This window comes from Artemia sp. Qi Xiang Cuo, chromosome 18 (genome assembly GCF_049724085.1).
Source record: "Artemia sp. Qi Xiang Cuo chromosome 18, ASM4972408v1, whole genome shotgun sequence".
Classification (NCBI taxonomy): Eukaryota; Metazoa; Arthropoda; class Branchiopoda; order Anostraca; family Artemiidae; genus Artemia; species Artemia sp. Qi Xiang Cuo.
The window spans coordinates 36,495,836-36,515,809 of NC_142811.1; the positions used below are offsets into that span (position 1 = coordinate 36,495,836).

Below are 19,974 nucleotides of genomic sequence, written 5' to 3' on the forward strand. Positions count from 1 at the left end.
AATTTGGTAAAAGAACGCTTGGTTATCTGTAACCAGCATGCTCCTTCTATGATAGATTCTTATCTGTAATAAATCTCAAATATTTTATTTCACGAATCTTATTTATTCGTTTCCATGTACAATATCAGATTTATGTAAACTGTGCCTATTATTGAAAAAGATAAGCTTTACCACAATTTAAAATACAAAGATTATACCTAGGTCATTCGATGAACTCAAGTAGCCCTGTTTTCATTTTACAAAATAAAAGCCCAATTAATAGGGCAGGCATAAGCAGTAAACTATTGTCCACGAAAAGGATAATACATGCCTGTGATGGATGTAGTTTAGTTTTATAACAAAATATCAGAAAAAGTAAAGGACCTAAAATAGATCCCTTGGATGCGGTGCACTTCATTGGAAATGGGTGAGCAACGCTGAATAAACACAACTTGCAATCATAGGTAACAGAATCATGTACGCTTTAAACTTACTAACACTTTCGTAAAAGTTTCTTATTTAACACTAAATATCTAAATTTTTTCAATGGAGAAATTTGTCAAGTCCCTTCTGAAATGTTTTCCGGGGGGCTCAAGTTGAAAAAAAAATGTGTTTTCTGTTAGAAAAGAAAACAAAAAAAAATACTTTTTTGAATATTTCTGCAAATTTGAAATTACACATTATATATCAATATCAGGACTACGTTTTAAGCGTCAGCTTTTTAGTTAGAAAAGAAAATCACAAATATTTTTTTTTTAACGTTTTCCCAAATTTAAAATTACACATTATATATAAAGATCATGACTATATATCAAGCGTCAGCTTTTCTTCAATCCTCCTCTTTCTTACAGTCAGTCAGAGAGGCTTCAAACCACTTCAGACTTGCGTCATTCACGCCTCTCTCTTTAATTCAACTGTTGCTTTCGTTGGTCAATCGTGTCAAACTCTTTTTCTTCGGATCTAGAAATAGTGCAGCCGGATTGGGCCCTGGCTCAAATGCAGAGTTACTCACTCAACTAGCTTGATGATCGCAGGCTCTGTTGATAACCGTTTTTAAAATCTGAATTGAGTGCTAATGAGATTTTGGTTACTCTGTATACTTACTCAAACTAGAACTTTCTTTCTACTAAAGCTTTGTTTCTACTCTCTCTTTCTACTATGCTGTTTTAACACCATTTAAATGTATACAATCAATTGAATGTATTAAATTTATGCAATTAGGGGCTGGCAATGGGGGGCTGGCCCCCAGCCCCCAGTTGCACTTCCTGGCTGAAGGGCCATGAAACGGAGATCAGCACCGCCGGCTTGGACCTTAAGGGTGCAGTGCCGTCATACTTACTACTTACTTTTACTAATTATTTAAATGTAAACCCACAATTTTTTTTACCTCTACTTCACAACGCTTATATTCTTAAATTCACTTTGTAAATTCATTCATTTTCGTATATTCATAAAAACAGGAGGTCTATAATAAATCTATAGTAGACTATATGGATTTTTATTATAATAGTTAGTAATTTGTCTCTAAACTACTGTACAATATGTGTAAATTATTGAGTAACACACACAAGAAAAGGAAATTAAATTCAAATTATTAACTCGATTTATTTCAGATTCCATTGATCCCACGATAAATCTTCTCATCATTTTTTACTTTGGTTTGCCACATTTGTTTACTCTATAGACTTACTCAAACTTTCTTTTTGCTTTCTATTTTCAACTAAAGAACTTTCTTTCCAACAGGACTTTCTTATACGTTTTTGAAAAAAAGGTAGAACTGAAATCGACCTCCTGTTATCCGTTTCGTGATTTTTGTCACAAAAGTGCTAAAAGTAGCCTTATTTTCTTTAATTTATTATTTTCGTAGCTCATCAGCTTTAGTGTTATCAGTTTTATAAAAATGTAAGCTCTTTAGTTTAATTTATCAAAAAAATGGGGGAAACATCAGTTCTATTTAGACAAAAATGTGATTCCCCTTGCTGTGGTGGGGGGGGGGACTAAACACCCATTTGAGAGTTTTTGATTATGGCAGTTATAGGGCCGCTCTTGTTATTTTGAATTGCAAGCCATTTGTGAGGTATTTCGGGCTCTTTTTAAACTCTCACAACTGTTTTCTGATAGTTACGAATTAATGTTCCGTTGAACTTGAATTGTGAGACATGGGTCTCAACCATTCTCCTAATATTGTTATATGTGATATATGTACTGTGTCGTTGGACAATTTTTTTTTTATTTTGGCTGCTATAGATTGTACAATCTACTCTTTTCTAGATTGTATCAACTATGGCACGAAACTAAAATAATGGATGATTTATTTATTATTTTTTTTTACATTTGATGTGTAACATAGATGTTGAAGATGGAATGGTAGTTATTTCCCCGTTGTTTCTTAAGCTATCATTTGTAATGTTGAAATTGTTTTCTTTTTATTGATTTTTATTTTGCAGTCAAATGCTGAGGTTTTCAGCAGTTGTCTCTCCACGCTCACAGAAAATCAGAAAGAAGCCATTCGTGTCGCTCTGTCAGATCAATAATTGTTATAAGTTTTTACAAACCGTTTCAATTGACTTGTTCCATCTGAATTTCATTTTATCTTTTACTATGGCTTAAAACAGCAAATATATAATGATCTATTACTCCGAATTGTCTCTTATTGTTTTTAAGTCAAGTTAATGTGCTATAAGCAGGGATGTGTCGTGATGTAACCCCTAGGGCAGGCAAAATATAAAGGTCAGTAGGCACATACATAGGGATGAGGGGATTATTTCCCCTACTTGTTATCGTGAGATCTCGACAATTTTTCCATAATTCAATATAGTTTCTATGTAATTTCCTTATTTTTTTGCAATTTTTGAATTTGTGCTGTGGAATTTTGAAAAACAGCTTAGATTTCTCCCAAGAATGGAAGCTGAGAGTTCCATATCACCTCTTTCTTTCATTACCTATCGCTAATCAGTTGTGTTCTGTTCAGTGATTCCACTATCCCCGATTTTTCTGGGACTTCCTCGAAAATCTCGCAAAACCGGAGCGGCAAAAACGCTTGGGCCTTGGAGCGTGAAAGCCTTAAATCCAGCCCTGTGTATGTGATATGACAAAGTACAGTGAAGTAAAACTATTGAAAGGATTAAAATGCCTGAGAACAAAATGATGACAACAAATTTATTGCTTGTCAAGTTAAGTTTGTATGCTAAAGTGCTAAGAAATGTAATTTGAGTAATCTCTAAGATGAGCAAGATATACTGCAATTTGTGCTGGAGAGAAGCCAATTGGATTGAGAATCAGGCCTCAAAGGCGCACTGTCTCTTTACTTCAGGTGGCTGAGCTCGCAAAGTCAAATCACTGACCCTCAACCCAAGCCAGGACCTGGGTTGAGGGTGACGAAAGGACTGCAACCCCCGCTCTAAAGGATACAGGATTGCAATTAATTTGGCATGGATATTGTAGGTATATAAAATAACACATGAGGGTATTTTAATATTATGACGTAAGAGAGATTTCCGAAATAGTATTTCACCTGACGTTTTCTCTTGATCTTTATTTTAAAACTGCCTTAAGTTATGATGCAGAAAAATAAATAAATAGTGGAAAATCTTTGTTTTGGCTGTTGGACTCAGAAGTTCAATCTTTAATTGAAGGTAATGTCATTATATCTAGTCCATATTTAATTAAAAAAAAAAAGTATAGGTTAACTTTTCCTGGAATTTATATGGATAGTTTTAGAAACTTGTTTTTAACGATTGTATAATCGAAATATTCCAAGGTGAACGTTTCGCGTTTTCTGTTCCACTGACTTCGAAAAGTTCATTTCCTGTTCAGCGTCTTCATTTGCTTACAGACTCGGATTTTTTTTTTTTTTTTCAACTAAGAACTAGCAGTTAAGCAGACTTCGTGGCTTCTAAGCAAGAATGTTGTTGGGGTGAGGGCTAATAAAACAGTAGGATTGGGGGAATTCCGGGGAAATAGTGAGATTTTTTTTTAGAAAAAATGAGAGACAGAACTTTTAAACGAGGGAGCCTTTGTTTTGGTACATTGAAGGTGGAAACTGAATCCATCTTTATTCTTCTTTTTGTAGGTTATAGCGTCAAACCACTCAATTTACTGATAAATTTGAATTGTAACAAGGATATCTAATAAATATTTTTGAAAAAAAAAATATTTTTCAAAAAAATACAAAACATTATGCTGTTAAAAACTGAATAATTTTGTTGAAAACATCTTTACGGCTTCCATTCTAAACCGAAAAGTTGAAAAATTAGCCATTCTCAAGCATATTCGTAAACCCCGAAAACCATGGACTTTTTTCCACTGATTGGTAAATTAAAACCAGTCATGAATTTTCTTCCTGATTTTCTCTTGTATTTTCCTTATGAACTTGATTAAAGTAGCATGTCACTGGTACAATTTGTTCATGTAACAGCCTGTCTGTCATTATGACTGTTCTGAAAATATGTATCATGGCGTTGGTGGTGACTTCTTTTAAACATGTTATCTTCTATCCGCTTCTCTTTTTCTGATACATTTGCTAAACGATAAAGATCAAGATTGGAGAAATGATAGTCTTCTTGAAAGGAAAATGGCGAAGGTTATTTTAAAAAATGATGTAATGCCTCTAAAATATGTCTTCGTACAGGGTTCTCAGGCCCATTCACAGTGAGATTTACTAAAAACTTAGTGCCTTGCCCCCTGAGGCAAACACAGCTGAGCATGCTCCTCCTCCATCCCAATCTATTCAAAGCCTCCCTCTTTACACCCTCCCAGGAAGTTCCCATTTCCTTTAAACCTTTCTTTATGACATCCTTCCACCCCAAACGAGAACGATCTGCTTTCCGTTTAGCCCTAGACGGCTGGCCAAAAAGGACAATCTTCGGCAATCTGTCATTCTTCATCTGCGGAACGTGCCCTAGCCATCTCAGCCTTTTTTCATTACAGCCATTGAAAGCGGGATTGCACCATTTTTTTTTCGTATAGCCTGCTGTTTGAAATACGGTGAGTCAGCCGGGTACCCAGAACAATCCGTAAGCAAATTCTCTGGAAACATCTAGCAAATTTTCATCAGCTTTTTGGAACACCCATGCTTAAGAGTCATATTTAACCATTGTCATCACTGCAATTTCCAATATTCTAATCTTGATTTGCAGACTAATCTTCCTATTCTTTCAAACTTTTTTTTTTTACTGTAAAAAAACACCCTGAGCCTTGGCTATTCTACTTTTAACATCTTCACTGCTCCCACCGTCTTTACTAAAAATACTACTAAGGTAAGTAAAGCTGCCCACCTAATCAATCTTTTCATTACCCAACGTCACCTTTTCATCTTCACTTACTCCTAGCCTTAGTGAGTTAGTCTTTTTAATATTAATCTTCAAACCTATTCTAGCACCCTGAACTCGCAAAACCCCTAAAAGTTCGTTCATTTTGCTCATACTTTCATCTAGGATGCTTAAATCATCACCATAATCTAAGTCCAGGAGAGTTTTTCCTCCCCATGTGATTCCATGGTATCCCATTGCCTTTCCTGTGCTCCTTAGAACAAAGTCCATCCAAATGATTTATACGAAAGGGGGATAGAACACAACCCTGCTTAACTCCTTATTTAATACACAACCAGCTGCTAACCTTATTTCCTACCTTAACCGCAGCAGTGTTATTCTCGTACATAGCACTAATCACTTGAATGTATTTGTCCGGTATACCATACAAGGATAAAACCTTTGCTAAAGCTCTTCTATCAAAAGAATCGAACACTTATTCAAAATCTATAAACTGAGGACCAAAGGTGTTGACAACTCAGGCACTTCTCAATTATTAACCTAAGAGGGAAAATTTGGTCGACACATCCTCTACCTTTTCTAAGCACTGTTCTTCTCTTAAAACTTTTTCAGGATTCAGGAACGGGACAAGTCCCCTTTCGCTCTACAACCTAGGGGACTTCCGTTGATGTCTAATCTTCAATTCTTATTCTTCAAGCACATATAAAGTCTATTCCTTATAAACTGCTTTCAAATGTCCATAATTCTACCAATTTAATTCAAAAACTCTGCAACAATACGTGCAATCACACAACTATCCATGTCCCTATCTAATCCATCGAGTAATAAATTTAGGTCTGGCTACTTTCTCTTGAGTCTTACGAAATTCCACACGTTCTCATCCATTTTCTTTCCTATCATGGTACTATCAGCAAGTGCTCAATCGTCTCTAGGTTCCCATATTTGAGACAATTGTCACTTTCTCTACAAAATCTTGCTTTGTAATATCCTACTTCTGCATGGTTTGATCGAAGGTGGAATATTTTCTTTGCTTTAAATCTATTTCATCTTCAAATAGATTTGATTCTTCAAATCAAATCTATAATTCTTTATACAATTTAGTTTCTATTTTCCTTTGATTTTTCTTAGTAATAAACAAATTTCTTGTCGAATCCCTGTTTGATTAAAAGCCTTCTTGGTTTAACTCTGGCACTACTTTCCAGAACATCATGTTTTTTTGAGGGGGGTATTCATTCAAACTTATTAAAATTTCAACTGCAGACTTAGCAAACGTGTCTGCAATTTCATTCCCTACGATTCCAGTGTCAGTGGGAATCCACTGAATCAAAACCTTCTTCTTTTCTGTTTCTCCATATAGCTTACGATAGCACATTTTGAATTCTGTAATTAGTTATGGAATGATGTTAGTATTTGTAATAGCTTAAATAGTGATGTTTGATCAATACATATTACAAATTTTTCCTCTTCACATGGTTCAGCAAATTCTAATGGTTTTGTAATAGCATATACTTCTGCCTGAAATACACTGCATTCAGGGGGAAATTTGAATTTTCTTTTCTTAGGGCACCAAAATGCTATTCCAACATGCTTAGTTTCCTCAACTTTAGATCCATCAGTAAATACTGTGATATATCCTTCATATTCATTACTCATCAGCATCCGAAACGACAGTTCTTCAGGTATATTTGTTGATAAAATCCTGTTTTCCTCCCATGGTAGAGGAACTTCTATTTTACTCACTCTCAGCATTTCTGATAATTTGAATTCTACTCCATATCTTCTACATATTTCTAAAACTACTTCCATTAAATTGATCTCTGGCTTTGCAATTGTTAGTAATTACTTGTAGTCTAGTTTAACAGTTTTTGACTTAACAATGTCGTTGGTTTATTTAATAGAAGTCTTCCTCATATACTTTATAATTCTCATTTTTCTCTTTGTTTCAAAGTTTAATAAATCAATTTCTGATAACAAAGAAGTAACAAGTGTAATTCTCCTTCCTTCAAATGCCATCTTTGTGGCTGAATTTTGGATTCCATCCAATCTCGCAACTGTGGAATAGCAAGCTGTCCTATATAGTGTTGAGCAGTATTCCACTTTAGGCATAATATATTTTGTGTAATATTGAATAAGGAATTCTGCTGAGAAACCTCCGGACATAAAAGCTAAACTTATATTTATTACATTTATACTCTTCAGGCATGCTGATTTAAGATACATCACACGGGGGTTCCAGGTGAGCTTATTGTCCACCACTACGCCTAGTATTTTTGCTTCATTCACATATTCTATCTCATTTCCATTCAGATATATATTCGGGAGGGCTCCAATCCTTTTCCTAGTGAAAACAGTTGCTTTTGTTTTAGCTGATGAAAATTTCAAATCAGCTTCTTTGGCCCACTTTTTTAGTTTCTCTAAGACCTGAGCCAATAAAGTCTTTATTTTGTAGGTGTCGCGGGCCATAACCCAGACATTATTATCATCCGCAAAAACAGTTCCACCATCATCTTTTTCACTAATAGGAATGTCAGATGATCCTATATTATACAAGTCAGGGCCCAAGGCTGAACCTTGAGGGATCCCTCTTTCGGGGAACTTAAAACTTTATCTACAGTATCTCTCAATCTAAAAAGTTTCATATTACTAAGTAATTTGCTACCTACAGAGACCAGACTAATGCGTCGATAATTACCACTTTCACTCTTATTACCTTTCTTATACAGTGGTTTAATTAAGGTTTTCCTAAAATCGTTAGGTACTTCCCCTTTTTTAAAATTATCCTCAACACCTTCAGTAACTTATTTCTAACCTCAGAGCCACCATATTTAAGAAACTCATTTACCTTATGAGTTTCTGAAACTCCTAATAAGTGTAGTTCGAATCGTCTGAATTCGTCAGTCAAAATGTTGATACGATAGTCATTTTTTTAGCGTCGTAACATTCCAAGTTCCAATTTTCATGTTCTTTTAATTATTGAAATTATTTTGGCCTCAGGTAAAGCAATGATCCCAGATGCCAGTGCAGGACAGGGATCAATATATCTTGTCAGGTCTACACCGAAGTGCCTAAGCCGGCTTAGAACTGGAGAGCAAGAAGACCCTGGGACCTCCAGTATGAATGGAGGCTTTGTGCAATCCTGGGTCCATCTTGGTCATAACATGGTTTTCATCACTTGACGATGCTCTTCTATCAACAAGAGTCAAATTCCTGCACAGACAGTCTCAAGCCTATTACCTCCGACTCATTATATATTCATGCCTACAAATATTATGCTACTACTGGGAGGCGACCCATAGTAGATAAATTAGCTAGGAAGAAGTTTTTCAGCCCGAAAACGCCCGCCAAAATAGACCAAGCGCAGAAGAATTATCCATTAATCAGAATCCCGTGCCAATGCTGTGTCGTTTACTAGGCTATAATTTCCTCGAGAGGGTGCCACTGCTCAAGTGGAAATAGAGTTGACCGCAAGGTCCCCAGTCTTGCAGGCACCCAGAAAGGGGTGAGGCAGCCCTTTGCAGAGCCTGTTGTCCGTAGATCTAGATCTTTTAGAGTACTTTAAAAGAGTTTGATTTTCTGATTAGCCTAACTGAATATTAAAATGGGCCTATCTAAGAAATAGACACACCTGTAGTCAGAATTCCATTGTGAATGTAAATATTACTATCTTTACCAAGCCCCCCCCCCCTCCATAATGGTCAAACATATAGCCTGAATTATAAATCTGCACTAGATTTTTGGTAAAGAGCCTAGACTCTGTTTGAAATTGTTAACTCTTCCAAACCTTTTAAATGGTATATCTCGCAAAAGCTCAAAACTTAAAATGTCATCTTATCGAACCTTCAAATATTTTGAAAATGAGTGCTTTTACACTATGGCATATTGAAGGAGTTGAAAGTGATGATATAAGACAAGATGTCCTAAAACTTCAATAGTAATTGCATGTGATTGTCGACTAACATATGGTTTAGATGAGGATTTTTGCTAGATATGTTTTACCGTTGAGTAAGTTGAAGTTGGACGATAAATAAGGTTTCATCGCAAATGCAAATATGATGCATATATCAAGATTACAACATAGATGGTATTTTATCATGAAGCAAATTAAGGAAAATGGATTGACTCACATAACGCGAAGAAAGAGAAAACACATTTTTTTATTACATTTTTGTCAAAAAACATGTTTTGTATGATGATTTGTTTTTATTAGATTCTTTAGTTGAACGTTTACTCTTCTCTCTCTCTCTATTGTGGCGACCAATAAGCAGTGAAAGTATAAACAAAATAGAAGATTGCAATTGATAGTTTTCTCTTTAGTTGGTAGTGGTAGTATCAAGAAAGAAAATCATTGGATTTGAGAAACAGAAGATCTTACGGAATCTTGTAATATTGGAAAATAGTTTGAATCTAAAGGCTGAATTTCAGATCTTAATTGTACGAAAGAAAATATTCTCTGAGAAAATGCTTGAAATTATCATGGAAGACGATTCTCCATCTTTGGACTATTGTATGATGCTTATATGTTGTGAGCCAAATGCATTTACTCAATTTATTGATGCATTAATTGAAACAAAACAAAATTACATTGTGATTCTTCTCTTAGCCACTACCAAGAAATTCATTTAAGACGACCATTTTGTAAGACAACAAGAAATAAGTTTTGTTGTTGTAGTCACTTGATTAATCCTCCTCCTAGAAGACATTCTTTTTATAGATCGTGAGTTAGTTTCTTTTTGGTAGTGAGACGGAAAACATCGAAAAAATGTTCTATACATGTTCACTATGTTTATATACATTGGGCAGCTGGTCAACTTGTGAGAACTGTACTACAGTTGATGACTATAATGAAAAGTGTAGATTATGCAATCCGTTTAAATTACATAAAGGGTATGCTGTACAAATTGAGGATTGTAATTCCTGTCTTGAAGAGACTTGTAACTCATATCCTAAAGGATATCTATGCTCCAATTGTCATTTTGATAAGTGTGATCAATGGGAAAATACTTAATCTGCATGATTGGAAAAAACCCTAAACGTGATTTCAGTTTATTTCTAAGGGTTTGGTATCGTCGTGGGAAGAAGAATTTGGAGCACGTTTCAATTGTAAAAACATGAAAAGAGTATGGTTTCTACGTCATCGTTGTTAGGACAATGGTAGTTATGACTATAAACCTTCTGATTTTATTTGGCTGTTACAGAAAGTAATTCTTAATATGAAAATATCGTGTGTGACATTACTTCAAACAGTCAGATTAAAAAATGCAAATTTTACAATCTTAATCATAATAGCATTATTCACTTTACGAATGGATTTAATAAATATGATAATTACAATATATCGGGGAAAATGTGACCCTGATTTTGCACACCAGGATCAATACAAGTTGAATCCCAATGATTGGCCACCACTAATCGTTGTCAACGATGACGATGACCTAAATGAGACTATGAAGGAGAAGAAGAAGAAATCTAAACAATGAAGACAAAAGACTTTTATAGTACATATATATTTTATTAATAAACAAATTTACATACATTATTAAAGCATTTTATTCTTAGAGTACTAAAATCAATATTATACAAGTATGAGAGGATATTTTCTATCAGAAACTCGTTCAGATGAGGATGGTCTACACAAATACTTAGAAATTCGCTGTAAGTAAAGTCACAACCAGAAGTAATTAAATACATTAATGCATGAAAACTACAGCGTTTGGTTGATAAATCTTGTACTCCTATCTGATTTTGAATAATTGTTTTCCCACTTCCTTCAAGGTAGTTTTGATTTGAGGTGTGTAGAATGCATATGGTAGACCAAGAGGATCAAAAAATTCTATACTCTTCGCTGTTTGAAAGATTCATAGCCAATGACCCGTCTGCACAGTGGATGGACTACTATTAAAAATGATAATGGTATTGTTAGCAGTATGAATGTATACTGCAAAATCTGAGGGTATGCAATATGATTTGTATTAGGACGTATATTGATCCATGTTAAATACGTCGATTATGTGATTGATGTTCATGGTGCCAAGTCTATAGAACACTACCATCGGGGGTAGTTTCCCAATAGATTTCAAATTGATTGAGTAATATTAATGTTACACTCTCCGTCAATGGTTTGTCAAAGGTACACTCTAAACGTACTGTACCCTTTCGGACAATACTCATATCTTGAGCACCAGACAAATCCAAAACAATGATAACATGACTTTTTGCGAACACTGTACCGGTTATACCATTCTCATATATTTGAGAATCTCGATCTAGGGATCACATTGCCAATCCGTATAGGGTCCTATAGGATTTATTAAAGGATAAATTGTAGAGAGGAATTCCATTTACTTTGCATACAAGAGAGGAAAGTCCAAACAGTTCAAATTCATGTGGAGAACTTGTCCACGATCCTATGGCACTGGCACTTTTTACAAAAGCCAAAGCAAGTTTCGAAGGAATTTCGCCCTTGATAAATGAAGAATCGGTGTAGGTACTTGAACCAGCGGCAATATGACGTTGATTGGTGAATATGTGAGGAACGAGCAGTTTGATATTATTTTAAGAGGCTCTTGGTTTTTCAATTGCCAAAGCAACAGAACTCATAACCTGTTTTTTTTGTACATGAAGTATTGCCAAGGTGGGATTGACACTGGCATCGGGTGCTGCATCAAGTGTTTTTCTCAAGATGAAATTGGACGGAACGAGTTGTAACTTTATATCAATCTTAACATTGGTGGGCATCCATTGAGATATATTAAATATTTCATGATTGAGTCTACCAACTAAATGATACTCCTTGCTTACCACCCAAGTGAGTTCACCATGAGTATCAACATTTGACCTATAGTCATAGCCCATCGCAAGACCTCTCAATTTCTTATAGGACCTTGGATTCATAAATGTTAATTATGGGCAGCTTGCATAGTTTGATAGAGTGTTGCTAGTGCTCATAACTTTTCCATTTATGCAGATACATATTTGTTTAAATAAATTGTGTAGTACGCTATTTTCTAAGGACAATCCATCGATAGCGCTGGGAGTCAGATTGTAAGACTTTTTACTCACCACAACTTTTAAGTCAATAAACGTGGATTATAAATCTATGATGTAGTCTTCATTGGAATAAATTTGAAAATGTATGTTTTCAGAGAAGGGTTGTTGGGAATGGAATTGTTCATAGTATCCATATTTTACACCGTCATCTGCACTTTCTGAATTGCAAGGATTTAGAGATGTGGTGACAGTGGGATGAGATTCCTTGTGGGATAGATAAGCCATTTCAGCCTAGGAATAGAAATCGTTTTTCGATCTAACAATTTTTATTCTTGGTTTCTTTTTCTTCTTCTTTGACAAGAGTGAGTTCTTTTGCTTCTGACCTGAGTAGAGACTGATGACTGATGAGATGTTTATCGACCTTTTTAAACCTTTTCCACTTTGTCGTGGTTTCAATCGATCGCCAAGAAATCGTGCGCTGGACTTGAGATTTTGTGAAAAACTTTCTTTTAAATCTTTACCAGCCCCCCAATTGTGTAGCGTAGAGGATTTAAAATCTGTGCCAACCGGAGCAATATATTTTTTTACCAGAGATATTGCAGAGCAAAAAGCTTAGCAAAACAACTGCCCAGACCATAGCCCGACATTGACAAAAGGCCCTTATAATAGTCCATCCCATGACCCAACTGTCGTGGTTGGAGAGTTGTAACCCAGGAATCAACAGCAGGACAAACAAAACTATTTTTTCTATTAGCCATCTCCTTATTGTTGTTGAATGGGCCAAAAATGACAAGTAATCACAGCCAAACCTTTTGCATTTCTAGAGGATCACCTAATTCACTTCTTAATGTTAACTGACGGAGTTCCAAATACGAAGTGTTTACAGGAACAAACTGAAGATGCTTTATATTATGTGATGAACATGTTCATGGGTGGTTTTTCGTTCAAGAACATGTAGGAGGGGAACATTTGAATTACCAACTCTCGATGTTTCAACAAAGGACGCATAAGGAAGTATACACGAGTCCGAGGCAAAACCGGGTGGATAATCATCAAAAATAACATGATTCATCCCACTGACATTTCCAGCGTTTTTACCACTGATCATATTCTGTTTAAAGCCAAGAACATCTCTCAGATTATCATTGAAATGAATCATTTCATTGTCAACGGGTGAACTAATGTAAATCCTGCCTTGTTCCATTGAATAATTAAATTGAAATGTACCTTTCTTAGAAGCAAAGATCTTTCTATTGACTGTACGACACAAATCATTCATACTACCAAATTCTTTGTATTTCAGTGTGACATTTATCTTATACGTACGATCTTCTCTCAGGATATCACATGAATTTTGAGAATACAATTGACAAGAGCAACTTCATACTTTCCATCATCGAATTTGGCGGCGGGGGAGAGTTTTGTCCTAAAATCACTTGTTTTATTCAAATCAATGTAGAGAGGGTCAGAGACGTTGGAAATAAACGTTACATAGAAATAATTGGGTATTGTGTATGTCCTCGGAGGATACCCACGAATCAAAATCAGAGCTGTATCCTAGCCAACGAACAAGCAACTGTCTGTTGCCCCTGTGAGTACGAGTCTTTAATATCTTTTCAATCTGATAGATTCCAGTGTTTTTAAATTTTTGTAATTTATAATCACAAAAACCGCCAGGAATCTAATCATCTTTCATGTCACGTAGACTATACGTTATGGGTGTAGTGTCTAAGAGTTTGGAGACTTTAAAAAGTTCAGTGGACCATAAGTAGTTGCCTTTTTCAAAAACATTAGTAGTTTGATTAATTCGAACAGTATCACCAATATTGAGTTTCTTCTTTTTCTTCTCACCCCCACCACCATCATTGGAATATTGTTTAAGAAAAGCGTCAAGTTTATTGACGTCATGATGAACTTCCATTGGGGTTGAGTTGGACAGGGATCGATATGGACGTTGATTATAAATAAACATTATTTTATCCAAATCACGAATAAAAGCAACTGTATGTTTCAATGTGCAATATCTTGAAACTAAAAATCGAATAGTTTTTATCAATCGTTCAGCCAATTGTGCCTCTATTGGACTATGACTATGATAGAGGATTTTATTATATTTCAATAGAACCTTCTTTACTTGAGGATTAACAAATTTACTACCCTGATCCGTTTGAATCTTCTTATAGCAATCCAGTTCAAGGATGATTTCAAGAGCTTTAGCAACTTAATCACCTCTATTTGACCGCAGTGGAATGGCATATGCATAGCGACTAAAAACACGTACTGCAAGTAGAATGTACTGGTATGGCTCATTGTGACGCCGTTGAATCTCATCTAGAGTTAACAGATCTGCTTGTAATATTTGCAAGGAGAAAAAGGCTTTAGTTTTTCGATAGTGACTACCACGAACTCTACAATTACGATTTAGAGTGTAACTTGATTCATTCTGTAGATACTCTGCTGCCAACTTCTTTTCAAGTCCAGTGACTTGAGCAAGTGTGGTGGGTAAACTTAAACTTCCCACTTCACCAAAATTCTCATAAACATGTTTCAATGCTTCAACCATTTTGAACGTAGACACGTATTGAAGTGCCCACTGCCCGTTTGCAAACTGATAGGTGATGGTGAGGGAGATGCAGTGATATTAAGACGTCTTCGCTTTACTGCCCCCATCACTCTTGTCAAATCATTGCCACTTGGCGTGCTAGTATTTCCCAAAAATGATTAAATCATCTCTTGATATTTGACTAAAGTCCTTTAATCGTTTTAAAACATGTTCATTGCTAGTAAGACTTTTGGAGAAGTTTGATGAGTTTAAAAATTTATTCAAATGACTGTGAAATGATACAAGTCTTTTACGATTTGTGACCCAATCGGATAATAAATCAAGCAGAATGTAGGTCTTGTCATGACTTATAACTTGATTTCCATTAGCATCAATTTGAACATGCTCATTTTCAGTGAGGAAAGTCAAGAGTCTTTGACACTGCTCACGATAGGAATGTGGTATTAGATCTGCAACACTTGTCGTAACTTTAGACAATTCTTCTTTTTCCTTTGGTGTTGTTGTTGTCGGTGTTGATGGTGGTGGAGTTATTTCATTTTTGTGATCAATGACATTTACATTGAGTCGTTTCTCACGATAGGGTTTATGTTTTCCGACTCATCGAAGTGCATTTTTAAGCAAAATTAATTTTTCATCGTCGACAATTATCTCATTGTTAAGGAATTTATTGAGATTGTCCTCGAAATTACTCCTTTGGCGAAAGGGCGAGTTCAATTGTAGTTAATGTTCTGCAAAGTCCTGCAATGATCGGCAGTAAAAGTGTGAAGAAGTTACCACCCGCTTGAAGGAGTCGTTTTATTTTAAAATCGATTCCTTTATTTTTGATTGCTAATGCTGCTAGGGCACGTACAAGGGAACGATGTTGTTTTTTCTGCTGCTTAACCTTCTGGCAGTTGAATATTGCCTTCAGTTAAATATAAAAAAAAGTTCTGATATGAGATTAATGAATTTTCTGTCGACACCATGCTTGAGTGTGGCCTTCCTAAGTCGTGGTTTTGAATTACCTAGGACAGTGAAGAAATTTAGATTTTTCAGTGTCATGATTGCAACTAAAGAAGTTTTTTACTGTTCACTGGCAGATATACAGTAATTTCATTGTCAAAAATATCGGTGACTACACGTGAGTCCTCGGGTTTGTTCTGATTCAGGTCCAATAGAATATAACCATAGGTTTTATTGGTAGCCTGATTGTAGGCCGAGATTATAAATTTTAGTTCACCCGGATACACTTGTCTTTTAATGTTATGACTGAACTGGAATCACGAACAACCCTGTAGATGATATAGTAGGTGCAATTCAAAGCAAGTGCTCTGATACACAGGGCTACGGAAATCCATTGATAATATGATCGGACAGTGAACACTTGTATCATCTCCTGAGACCATTCTTCAATGGATTCAGCTAAATCATCTATAATCAACCAAGAGTTGGTTCAATACTATTGAAGATGTCAAGTCCCTGTAAGAATTTCGTGTCTCGGGCAATCGTTTTTATTCTATTATAGGATTCTTGCCAAACACTGTAGTAATAGTAAATTTTTGGGGGATTTTCTAAAGACATTTTATCCCGATTTTGAATTATTTTGTTAAAAGTGTCGTTTTGCCAGACATTGACGATCCGCAAAGAAACGATCTAAATGGAGTTCTAAATTGATACATAGTCCCTTGCAATGTCAAAATACAACTGACTGCAGAATGCACCGAACCCTTCAATAAATAATCATTTCCCTAATAGGATTCGCGAACAATACATTATCAAAGAATAATATATGTTTTTTATTCACAAATAAACGACATTAGAGAAAAATACACATGTTTATTTACATATGAAAAAGGCACTACCCCAAAATAAGTTTAAAACAATAATAGTGAAGTTTAAAGACCTTAAAAGTGTAGTTTAATGAAGTTTAAAGACTGGAGCTCAAAACTCCAGTTTTAATGAAGTTTAAAGACCTGCTAACAGCTGTGAAAGTTTTGGCTTGCAGAAAAAAAACTTGTGAACACGAAGATTTTTGTGGCTGAGAACCTAACAAAACAAAAAGAGAATTGTTGAATGCTGCAAGGGAAAAATACGGCAATAAGTTCGTGTGGTCAAACCAAGGTCGGATCTATGTCCGGCCGGAGAATGCAGCTTCTGCTGGTAGACTTTCGTCTCTGAATGACATTAATTAAAAAAACTTTTTCTACAAAATAAGTTTTTCAAAGAAAAGTAAAGAACTCCATTAAACAAAAAAGAGCAAAAATAAAATAAAATGATCTACCAAGCGTGAAACTACCACAAATCAGCATCGATAAATAAATGAAACCCAAAACGAACAGAAATTACAATAAATAGCCGAGTTAAACTCAAAACGAGCAGAAATTAACATAAGTTGGGCGCAAAACCCCTATGCCTTCCCAAGGCCGGAACAAAATTTGAACTTTGCTAAAAATTTAAGTATTTTTACTTTTATAACTTTAATAAACCAAATAATATTAACATTTTGATTATTAAATATCAGTATATGTATATTAAACTGACAATGAACATTCATTTGTATTTTTTCAGTAAAGTGCAAATTTTGTTCTGGCATTGGGAAGGCATAGGGGTTTTGCGAGATGCTTTATTGGGAATTAGCATTATCACAGTGCATTTTGATATTTGAACATAATGGGCAAATGGGAGGGTGGGAGTGGAAGGGGGACTAGTTGCCCTCCAATCACTTTCGACTTTTAAAAAGGGCATCAGCCATATCTATTTTCAATCGAATGAGCCCTTTTCGAAGTTCACACGACAACTCCTTCGATACGAAGTGCCCTGGTCTAAACAACAACAACAACAACAAAAAATAATACCCACATCGATCTTTACTATAAAAATGTCAAGCCCTCCAATCACTTTCGACTATTAAAAACGGCAATAGGCCTTTCGATTTCCAACCGAATAAGCACTTTTGGAAACAACAACGCTTTCTATAAACACCTTATATGCCCCAGGGCATAAACTACCACCCTTTCCCTAAGGTCATTCTCAAAGACCTAATTTCTAGAACTTTATACTACGTTGAACAAAATGACTATCCAGGATTTTGATTGGATGTGTTTGGAGGAATGGTGGGCGTGAGAGGGAGGTTAATTACGCTCCAATCCCTTTCGACCATTACAAAGGGCACTAGCCCTCTCAATTTCGAATTGAATGAGTCGCTTTTGAAGTTTTACGACAACTCTATCTATAAAATCTTATATGCCCCCAGGGCATAAACTACAACCTTTGCCCTTGGGACTCTCGGGGGTTTGTCATCCTTAAATACATAATTTTCAGAATTTTCAACTACGTTGAGCAAAGTGGCTATCCCTAAACTTCGATTGAATGTTTTTGAGGAAATAGTGGGCGTGAGAGGGAGGTTATTTACTCTCCACTCACTTCCGACTATTAAAAAGGGAAATTTCAATTTCCAATCAAATAAGCTGAAATTTCTATAACAACTTTCGAAATAAACTTTAATGCCCCCAGGGCATAACTTACAACCCTTGCACTGAGGGTGCTGAGGGGATTATCATCCTAAAAGACCTAATTTCCAGAACTTTCAACTACGTTGAATAAAATGGATATCTAAAAATTTTGATTGGATGTGTTTGGGAAAATGGTGAGCGTGAGAGGGGCTTTAGTCGCTGTCCAATCACTTTCAACTATTAAAAAGACACTAGACCTTTCAATTTCCAATTGAATGAGCCATTTTGAAGTTTTTACGACAACGCTTTCAATAAAAAACTTTATATGCCCCCAGGGCATAACTTACGAACCTTGCCCAGAGGGCTGTGGGGGGAGGGGTTGTCAACCTTAAAGACCTAATTTCCAAAACTTTCAAGTACGTTGAAGAAAATGTTTATCTAAAAATTTTGATTGGATGTTTCTGGGGAAAAGTTGGGCGTGAGAGGGGGAGTAGTTGCCCTCAAATCAATTTCGACTATTAAAAAAGGTACTAGTCCTTTGAACTTCAAATCGAATGAGCCCTTTTTCAAGTTTCTACGAAAAAGATTTCAATAAAAACCTTATATGTCCCAAACGCATAGCGTATAATCCTTGCGCTGAGGGTTGTAGGGGAGTGTCTGGAGAAAAGATGGGCGTGAGAGGGGGGTTAGTTGCCCTCAAATCACTTTCTACTATTAAAAAGGGTACTAGCCCTTTGGATTTCAAATCGAATGAGCCCTTTTTCATGTTTCTACGACAAAGATGTCAGTAAAAACCTTATCTCTATGTGTATCTATGTGTATTATCGTGTATTATCGTCTATGTGTATCTATGTGTATATATGTGTGTCGTCTCTATTTGTGTGTCGTCTCTATGTTTTTGTCGTCTCTGTGTGTGTGTCATTTCTTTGCTTTAGAGGTCTCTGTGCGTTTATCTTGTCTGTGTGTGTGTCGTTTCTGTGTGTGTGTCTTCTCTGTGTGTTTGTCGTATCTGTGTGTGTTTAGTCTCTGTGTGTGTCATCTCTTTGTGTTTGTCGTCTCTTTTTGTGTGACGTCTCTATGTGTTTGTGGTCTCTTTGTGTGTCGTTTCTGTGTGTGTGTCTTGTCTGTGTGTGTGACGTCTCTGTGCGTGGGTCGTTTCTGTGCGTTTTAAGTCTCTGTGTGTGTGTGTCATCTCGTTGTGTTTTTCGTCTTTGTGTGTTTGTCGCCTCTGTGTACTTGTCGTCACTTCTTTTTTGTTGTCTGTATGTTTGTCGTCTGTCTTCTTTTGTCGTCTCTGCTATTTCGTTGTTCTTGCGTCTTTGGCGCCTCTGCGTGTGTGTCGTGTCTGGCTAGTGTTAGGTTAGGTTAGGAGTGTTGGTTGTCCATGCCTTAGTTTCGACTATTAAGAGGGGCATTAGGCCTTTGAATTTCAAATTGAATGAGCCCTTTTTCAAGTTCCTACGACAAAGATTTCAATAAAGACCTTATATGCCCCCAGGGCATAACTTGAATCCTTACCCTGACGGTTGTGGGGGAGTGTCCTCCTCAAAAATATGTTTTCTATCTGTAATTCAACTACGCTTAAAAAAATGGCTATATAAAAATTTTTATTGGATGTGTTTGAGGGAAGATTGGGTGTGGGGGGGGGGGCGTTGGGACCTCTCGTGACGTTCGAATGTTAAAACGGGCATTATCCCTTTGAGTTTCCAATTTACTGAGCATTTTTTGAAGTTTCTACGCTAAC

At 35.9% G+C, this 19,974-nt stretch overlaps 1 protein-coding gene across 1 annotated transcript in view; it reads left to right on the forward strand.

Annotated features, from left to right (window-relative positions):
• Karybeta3 (karyopherin beta 3) overlaps positions 1–2,615 on the forward strand; it is a 120,968-nt gene extending 118,353 nt beyond the window's left edge. Inside the window, exon 16 of the mRNA XM_089104450.1 lies at positions 2,427–2,615. Coding sequence (XP_088960576.1) covers positions 2,427–2,513 — 87 coding nt within the window. The 3' untranslated portion in view covers positions 2,514–2,615. The remainder of the gene's footprint in view (positions 1–2,426) is intronic.
• Positions 2,616–19,974: the final 17,359 nt, after the last annotated feature.